A 9271-nucleotide genomic window follows, 5' to 3' on the forward strand; every position below is an offset into this window, starting at 1 on the left:
AGAAAAACACAAACAGCACTTTCTATCACCCTTTTATCACCATTTGGACAGATTCGTTTCTCTATTTTTCCAGTTTCGACCTCTGTCCAGTGTTTGACCTAAAACTTTCCAACCGTACGTCCAAAATTCACGTTCTTTATACGGTTGGATTCAGCACAGAAAATGGAAGAACACAACGCAGACCAAAAGTCCAAAACAATTACGGAAACAAATAAAATTCAGTAACAAAGACACACCACGTGTCGAACACACAACTCACACACACATTGGGGGGGGGTTTTGATTTGTTTCAAGTGACCTATTTCTATTGCAAGAAAGTAAATGGACTTTGAATTTAAATGAGAATTTCAGAGATGAAATATCAAAGAGTGGAATTAAAAAGTAACAAACACTAGGGTTTCGGAATCCACCCTAAACAATTCTACCCAAGTTCATGAATACTCAAGTGATGAACTCTAAACGTGTTGATGAAAATGTTCGCAATCAAGGCCATGGGTCGTGGCTCAAGACGCATTGATTCTCTCTAATATACGTAAAGTGCATGGTTCGTGCTACAATACTTGTGCCCTCCCCATAACTGAACCTAGGTATGGTTCGTACTTTGATTCAATTACAAGGAGAACCCATTAAGTTCAAAGAGAATATGAACATCACAAGAATCCTAATAGCATGGTGTTTACATTAGGTATTCAAGAAACCAATTCACATGGATGATTCTTACTTCATCCATTTATTGCTTAGGATAACATGAAGATACACATAATCCCAACAATCTCAAGAAGCATGCTTTCAAAGATGGCCAACCAAGGAAAAACACACATCAATGATAGATTAATTTGGTGAATTGGAATTCATCAACAATATCTAGAAATTCATACACTCAAGTATCAAAACAATAAGGTAATCATGTTTAGGGCTTCAACCTAAGCCCTAGCTATAGAGTTTAGTTGCTCATACTTATTTCAAATACAAACTCAAAATGAAATTAGAAAGAGTTTACAGATTTTCAGAAAATGATGAAAGCTTCAAGATCATCAATGGTGGAAGTCTTCTTCTCCACTTTTCTTGGCTGCACCTTGGCTTTCTCCAAGCTCCAAAAACTCTCCAAAATCTGCTCTCAATGTGTAGAATTAAGAATTGAATTGGCTTCCCACGTTCAAAGGCTCCCTCCATATCTGATTGCCAATTGCTTTTGCTCCTTTTCCCATCTTTTCCTACTCACACTTTTAATATAAAACTCATTCTTTCTCTAAAGCTTTTGCCCATTGTCCCCTTGCCATTATGAAGCATTGACTCACAAAGATGCCAAATACTTCAGAAAATATCTCTTTTACAAAGGTAATTCCTTGTTACCAAGAGTTATGGTAACAAGAAATTAAGATGACACAAAGGAGGTAAAAGCTGGCCAAATCCGGATTTCCAGAGCTGTGGTAACATGCTGGATTGGTTGGATAGGCAATACTTGTCCAATGGAGCTCAAATTTGGATATGTTGTAGTTAACATCAATTGGAACAAGTCTCATGAAGATCATGACCTCATCCGAGCACCAGAGCATGTTGATCCCAGGCCAAGAAGTTGACCTACGAAAATGAACAAAAACAGAATTTATAACTAATAATGCACTTTTAGCTCATTTTCATCCCAACCAAGGTAAAATCTAAGAAAACACAAAAAGGAAGTAAAAAGCTATAAAATGTTAAAACTAACTCAAAATAGTGGGTGAATTGGAATCGAACATAATTGACAACAGAAAGTTGGTTTTCGCAAACTGTGAATGCAATTGCATGTTGTGTGTGCAACTACCTAGTTTCTGTTGGCAAATTGAATGTTGTGAAATGCAATTACCTAGTGGTTCAACTTCACCATGACAAGCTATAAAAAGCTATAAAATGTCAAGAACTAACTCAAAATAGTGGGTGAATAACATGAAAAATCATGTGTAAAAATGAACCGAACAATAAGAGGAAGGGAAAAGATGGGAGAAAAAGAAGGGGAGATGAGGAGAGGAAGGGGAAGATGGGCGGAGGGGAGGAGGGGCAGTAGCCACCTCCCTCTTTAGCTTCCTTGCAGTTGGTTGTCGGCAAGGAGAAAGGGGACCAGAGTGCGGCTATGGTTTTTTTAGGAAGATCGAAAAAAAATTATTGAGGGATCTTTTAAATAATTTTATTTGAGGGATGCCTTTTAGGGTACCCTACGAATTTTTTTTCAATGATCCAAACCATCTATTTTTTAGGTCTTCATTCATAGATCATCCTTACAAAAAATTAGACAAATCGGAAACCGTTTAGACATCTAATTGTGTTCTACAAAATCAATGACACACAATGCTTCAGGAAAGTACTAAAATTTCAATAATTTAATTGAGTGATCAAATGATATCGGATTCAAGTGAGTTTTTGTAGAGATGATCTTTGAATAAATATCTACAAAATAGACTGTTTGGATTAGTGAAATACAGTGCGGAGTAGGCCCTACAAGGATGTCCCTCAAATAATTGAGGGATACATCAATAGAAGCTCTTTGTGTATATATACACATAAATCATGGGATACAAATATCAATTATGATTGGAATAGTAATTTTTTTAAAAATTATTTATTTATTCTAACATTAGAAACAGAAATATCACTACACGAAACATGCTAAAAAAGGTGATGAGATAATTGGAAATATATATATATATATCACCACACTAAATATTGGTGAAGAAAAGTATCACTAGACTAGTTGAGTTAAAAAAACCTCTAGCCTAAAAAAAGAAAAGGGAAAAGAAATATCAGTAAACTAACAAATTAACGATGATGGTAATATTTCTCTACTATTATAAAGCCATGTCACATGCTTCACCAAAAAAAAAAGAATAGTTGATTTGAAATTTACATTCAGATTTCACAAGGATAGTATTGTAGATTGAAAAAAAGCAATAAAACAAATATAAAATTAGCTCAAAAAACTCTACCCATCATGCAATTCCTTAGAGCATCTCCATTGCAGGAGATGTAAATTGGAGATGTAAAGCCATATTTACATCTTCTTTACACTTCCGGGAGATGTAAATATCGTTTTTTCTTCAATAGGATAGATATAAATTGGAGATGTTAAAAGGACATGAAAGGAAATGATTTTATATCAAGTTGAATCAAAATGATAATTCTTGTATTTTGGTAGCTATCTCACTTTTTATATGTTTAGAGCCCACTTTTGCATTATCTCTTCTCTTTTTCAGCATATGGGGCCAGCAAATGGGGATGTAAAATTAGATGTAAATGTCCATATTTTTTTTATATTTTCTTGCCAAATGCTATATTTGCATTCATTTACATCCCACTAATAGAGCAACTTCCGACAGCTTTGGTATAAATGTCTTTTACATCTCCCTTTACACCCTTGCAATGAAGATGCTCTTACAGTTTCTTACTTTACTTTCAACTTTTTTGGGAATCTCCTCTTCTTCTCCACCTTTTGAGTCTAGTTCGATATCCTAGAAACTGGAAGGTAATTCCCTTTTCTTTTTTGGTTTTTTATACTTTTGTATGATGCATTGTGTTTCAATACTGAGTCATAATATTCTTTGATTCTTGAAGCATAATGTCAATTACTTGCTAATTTGATATTAAGGGGTATATCCAATTCAAACTTTTAATGACTTTTATAGATTTAAGGGAGTGTATCCAATTCAAACTTTTAATGACTTTTATAGAGTTTAAAAGTCTGGAGGTATTCAATTTAGATTTTTAAAGAGATTATAAAAGTCTAGTGGTATTCAATTGAGACTTTTAAAAAGTAGTTAAAAGTATTTAAAAGTTTGGTGGTATCCAAAAAGTTAATGACTTTTAAAAAACTTATTAAATGAATGACTTTTCCATACTTTTCGGGCTAATTGTTAATAGCAAAAGTCTTGCCAATTTTCTAGTGACTTTTATAAACTCTATGAAAATATTTAAGAATTTGTCAACTCTATGAAAGTCAACTCTTTATAAGTACGGATTGGATACACCCCCCAAGATATGACATCAATTGACAACAAAAGAGTGCGTTGCCAACTTTGAGAAATATCCTCCCCTCTCGTTCTTTTTCTCGATCTCATCCTCACTCTCATTCTCACTCTTATTTTGCTCTATAAATAGAGCACAAAAAATTAAAATTAAAAACAAAAACAAAAACAAAAATTGAAATAGTTATAAAAAAAGTCCTTAAATTCTTGAGCTATTTTTTTATGCTCTTCTAAATGCTATGTAACATGTTTGAAATGAGTGATCAAGGGATTGATGCGTAGTGGTGCCCACACGTTAATTTCTTTGTGTTCGAAGTTTCAGTCTTAAAATCATTGCGCACATTTCCTGTTCAAAATTATTTGGTTGTCTTTACTTAATCATGCATCTCTTAATCTCTTTTTTTTTTAATTGAGCATGTGTCGTACTCTTATCAAGGTATTATATACTATGGAGTTGTAAAAATATTTAAAGAAATTATTTTCACATCCATACATCACGAAGGAAATTTATAAACATAATAAAAGAAGACTTACCCATGCTGAGAAGCTAGTAATAGAAAAAAGTGGTGATAAAATTATTTTTTATCCGCATTGTCAAATACCCAAAGAGCCCCTATTGTTTTTGAAAATTGGCTCCATTTCAGGCAAGCTTCTAGGCCCTTGAGGGTCTGACAGAAATGCAAAATTTAAATCGAAGTCTTTTCATCCTCCGTTCCCCTTGTCGTCATACATGTCTTTCTTCTCAGACACCACCACCTCCCCCCCACCCCTCCAAAAAAAACAAACAGTCTCTCTGTATTTTATGCCTTTTGACTCTTCACTCTTGACCTCCAGAACCACAAAGTGAGAGAGCCAAATGGCTGTTCTTCAAGACCGGAAACAGAGATCCTCTGACCTACCACCACCCAAGGTCCGCTCTTTCTTTCTCTCTCTAAGTTATGTTTATGGTTTTGCTTGCAAACTGAGTATGTGACTGTTTTGTTTACAAATGTTTTTGCAGAGTAATAAGGGACGACCACCAAAGAACAGGGAAAATCTGGTTAGGAAGAAATCTTCATCTCTCACTCAGTCCAAAAGCATTGTGAGAAACACTATGCTCTGTTCTCTTTTTCTTTCTTTCTCTCTTTCCCCACAATTCATGGGCTCTATTTATTCATCTTTCTACTGGGTTTTTGTTTTTTGTTCTTGCTTCTTTCTATTTCGAACACTACGTATCTTTAATCTTTTCAAGTTGTAAGCTTTCTGAAATGGGTTTTTGCTAGAAACGATTTAGAACAGAAAGTCTTGGATAATTTCATAAATATGAGCTTTTAAAGCAACTACAGACTTCCTGAAGAGGACAAGTTTTCATTTATGTTCATCGTCTGCAATTTTGATGATTCAAATGAAAAGAAAAAAAATTAGAAAAAAGGTTTCATGTTTCAAACCACTGGACCAAAAGCTTAACCCAAAATCCCTCATGGGCTGAGCTATATTTTTCTTATTTATTTCTATATATTTTCTGAAAAACTGGGTGTGCTGTAGCCCAGCCCAATATGGAAATACATTGTGCTTACTTTGTAAAAAGAAGAAATGCTATGACCCAAAAAAAGAAGAAGAAATGCATGGGGCCCACCACTAATTAGGCATTGAAATTACACTTGTCACGTTTCAGCATTTTTGTCATTTTAGTGTGTCAGAAATCACATCAAAACTAGAAATTACGTGCTCTATGAGGTTATGGAAAGCAATGATAGCTTGCATGTGTTAGGTTCAACATTAAGTGCTTGTAAATTGCATAAAGATGCTTTTAGATGCAAGTGAAGTGAGTTCTCTGTGGTCTTCTTCAGCGAAGCTTTTCTTTCCTTCTTCTCAGTTTTGTAAAACTGTAGAAACATGATTTCATAACTCTGGGTCAACTTTTTGTTGTATTTTGAATTGGTGACCAATTTAATTTCTTTACTTGTTTGCAAGTATCTCTTCTCTTTCTGTCAGTAGATTCAAACCCTAAATTAACTGAAAAATCTTTTAAATTCTTGAATACAGGTAGTCAGTGCTAATCCAATGATGCCTGAAAGGTCAGTCTCTAATATATTTAATTTACTTTTTAATCTGTTTTTTTAAATTTTTTACTTTTAGTATAATTGTTTGATATAATTAGAAAGTGACACTGGACCCTCCGTCAATCTTTTTACCAATAGTCATAAACGAAAGAGAGCCACAGTGGAAAGCTTATATGATACTTCCCAAGTTCAGTCTTCTGTTCTGGAAAGAGCACAGGAGGTTGAAGTAAGCCTAGATCCTAAGTTTCCTAGCCTACTCAAAGTTATGCTCCCATCACATGTTACTGGAGGATTCTGGCTGGTAAAACTCACTCACTCTCTTCACAATTTGTACAATTATCTCAAGGCATTTGAAATCACATTTATTGCCCTTCACTATTAAGATGATATATTTATATGCACTCACTTTGGTTTTGCAGGGTCTTCCTAAGAAATTCTGCTGTGAGCATTTGCCAAAACAGGATATAATGATTGCTCTGGAAGATGAAAATGGGGAGGAATTCGAAACGAAATATCTGGCGGATAAGGTGGGACTGAGTGGTGGATGGAGAGGGTTTTCAATTTCTCACAAACTACTGGAAGGAGATGTTATAGTTTTCCATCTAGTCAATCCTTCCAAATTTAAGGTAACTGATACCTTCTTGAAATTTTGGTGTGGATCCTTTGTTAATATCTTGAAATTGTTTGGCTTAGAAGTGCCATTGTGTAACATTTAGTTAAACTTGGTGAATTCGTTGAAGAATTCAAATATTTGGTCATTGCTTGCCTTGCAAGAGAAATCTTGTAAGTCAAGGTGTAGTCAGTGTAACATATGAAGATAGATGCTAGGAAAGCCATTATGACTGTCGAGATGATGAGCAGGGGCGGAGCTAGGATTTTAAGTGTGTGGCAGGGAACATATAAAACATAAGTTCAAAGAAAAGAAACGTTACCAATGTACTAAAAAAATAAAAGGCACGAAATAATTGAGTACTCAATCATGTACTAAAATGGGATTATCGTTTTTTTATATCTTGGACATTTTCTATGATTGAATCTTGCATATATTAAATATTGAATGTATAATAAAACAAAGGCAATAAATGACTACAAGATAACTTCGTCTTACTTGTAAAAAGATAAAATCTTGAAGCAAATATTAACAGTAATAAAAGGATGAATTGAAGCACTTGTATAGAATGTTTAGAAAATATTGCAGGGGGCTAGGGCCACGTCAGGCCTTAGAGTGGCTCCTGATGATGAGAATGTTTATCCTGCAGTTTGAAGAAAAATGGTATGAACAATTTGGCTGATTGTATATTTTTTAAGTTTGTCATAATTTATGCTTAGCTGTAGATAAAGGATAAGATTTACTTTTCTTAGTGAAGAATTCCTAATGCTTCTGGGTTGACGAGCATAGATTGCAGACATTTTAGTGCTTTAATATGCTACTCCTAAATGCACGCCAACCACTCAATTCTTTTTCTGCCTACTTGTTTAGGTGTATATTGTGAGATCAAATGGATTAGATGAACTTGATGGCGCTCTTGGCCTTATGAGATTAGATGCTTGCAAAAAAATGGACACTGGTAAGTTGTCTCAAAATTCACAAAGTTATTTCGCTAAGTGGCTTGACAATCATTCTTCTTACTTTCTTCGAGGCAAAGCGCGCATTATGAATTTAGTCTGAGTCTTAAATCATGCAGGAGACACTTTTGCATGTGAGAGGGAAGAAAGTGAGACTTTGGAACCCAATTCAGAGGACAATGCAATAGCCTTTATTACAAAATCTTGTCCAATATCAGATCAGTCTGAAAGTGAAAGTGGAGATGTTGGTTTTGAAGTTCTGGATGGACTTAGACTTTCAGAATCTGCTGTCACATTCGAAGAAGTGAAATGCATGGATGACTTCAACATTCTGGTCAATGGTTTAATCATAAATTCTGAGTTTTCGAAATACATTTTGAACAAGTATTATGAGCTTTGTTGCAGTCAAAACTCTTTCCTTCATGAACATCTTCTTGAGGGTCTGAACTGCAAACTCGTAGCTGGAGTAATTTCTGAGACCGTAAACATTGCAGATGCCATCAGGGCGTGCGATATTACAACCCCAGAAGGTAATTTTTCCACTTGGGATCAGACTTTGAAAGCCTTTCAGGGTTTAGGCATGAACATCGGATTCCTTCTAGCCCGGCTAGACCAGCTTGTAAGTCTTGCTTCAAAATCAAAAAGGTTTAAAGAGGCTAGACTTGAAAAGGACCAGGCAGAAGAAGAGATGAGGAGCTTGGAGGCAAAGCTTTTGGAAGTAAAAGAGGCTGTAAATAGGCTTGAATCTGAGATTGAGACTCTAAATACGAGTTCAGAGAACCTTGGGGTTATGTTTCAAGATGTGGCTAAAGCCTCTTGGTGATGAAAAACTTAAACACCGGCTGCTTGGTTCTTTTTTTGGTATAACTCAAGCTTTATAGTTCCGAAGCAGAAATGTGCCGAAGCTACACTGTGAAGAAACATTTTGTGTCATGATCTTTGGGCTCTTTTTGTGGGGTTACAAGGACATCAATATTTTGTATAGGAGATGATGTACATGAGCTCTATTAGTATAGAATGCTGATCATCGGATGTCTCAGTACCTACCAAGTAGGGAGGAAAATTGTAGCTTCTGGTTCTCTCTTTTGTAGTTTCCAGCTAACATTGGAGGATATGATTTGATATAGGAAGAACCAATTGCCAAATCTCCTTCTCTGCTACACAAAAACACACACAAGAGGTTTATGTCAAGATCAAATAATGCTGTCAATTCCAATCTTTAAAAATTGTAATCGACAGCTTGTAAAAAGTAGATAAAAAACGTATGAATTACTTGCCCCCATGCAGGATCGAACTGCAGACCTTCAGTTTACAAGACTGACGCTCTACCACTGAGCTATAAGGGCATTTGCGACTTTACTTATGAAATGTACTTATTTATTGGTTTGAAATAGATTCCACCTCATTATAATTTATAACATTACTTTTATCTTTTTGAGATTACCCAATAGTTTTATCTATGGCTTCCCACTAAAATTCAAACCTGGCTTTGAATCCCTAGTCGTCTGTGCAAATTATCTCTATCATTAGTTCAGGTTAACATATCAAATATATTCTATAAAAAATTTGCAAAAAAAGAAAATTTTAATTTAAAAATAAAGCTAAAAATGCACTCTCAATTTTTCCAAACAAGCAGCTTTGATGCAAGGAACTTGTAACTCAAGTCGC

General features: G+C 34.9%; 1 protein-coding gene and 1 non-coding gene across 5 annotated transcripts; one reads left to right on the forward strand and one right to left on the reverse strand.

Annotated features, from left to right (window-relative positions):
- The first annotated feature begins 4690 nt into the window (after positions 1-4690).
- On the forward strand, positions 4691-8748 carry LOC110772537 (B3 domain-containing protein Os01g0234100). Of its 4 annotated transcripts, XM_021976974.2 has the most exons (7): positions 4691-4905; positions 4996-5076; positions 6021-6052; positions 6176-6338; positions 6457-6663; positions 7518-7605; positions 7723-8748. In XM_021976974.2, the coding sequence occupies exons 1-7, from the start codon at positions 4852-4854 to the stop codon at positions 8424-8426; spliced, it is 1329 nt and encodes a 442-aa protein (XP_021832666.2). In that variant the 5' UTR covers positions 4691-4851; the 3' UTR covers positions 8427-8748. The 4 variants fall into 4 exon arrangements, with proteins under 4 accessions (XP_021832666.2, XP_088101200.1, XP_021832667.2 ...); XM_088245074.1 differs by lacking the exons at positions 4691-4905; positions 4996-5076 and adding an exon at positions 5709-5799; XM_021976975.2 differs by lacking the exons at positions 4691-4905; positions 4996-5076 and adding an exon at positions 5730-5888.
- A 129-nt stretch (positions 8749-8877) lies between these two features.
- On the reverse strand, positions 8878-8949 carry TRNAT-UGU (transfer RNA threonine (anticodon UGU)). Its single transcript has one exon. It is a non-coding gene; the product is annotated as a tRNA-Thr (tRNA).
- Positions 8950-9271: the final 322 nt, after the last annotated feature.

The sequence above is a fragment of the Prunus avium genome, chromosome 8 (assembly GCF_965620075.1).
Source record: "Prunus avium chromosome 8, drPruAviu1.hap1.1, whole genome shotgun sequence".
NCBI lineage: Eukaryota > Viridiplantae > Streptophyta > Magnoliopsida > Rosales > Rosaceae > Prunus > Prunus avium.

Excerpts from the sequence above, each read along its gene's own strand:
- LOC110772537 (XM_021976974.2), top strand. The coding sequence starts at position 4,852 with ATGGCTGTTCTTCAAGACCGGAAACAGAGATCCTCTGACCTACCACCA. Across the intron at positions 4,906-4,995 it reads CTGACCTACCACCACCCAAG|AGTAATAAGGGACGACCACC; the intron begins GTCCGCTCTTTC and ends ATGTTTTTGCAG. Across the intron at positions 6,664-7,517 it reads TCAATCCTTCCAAATTTAAG|GTGTATATTGTGAGATCAAA; the intron begins GTAACTGATACC and ends CTACTTGTTTAG.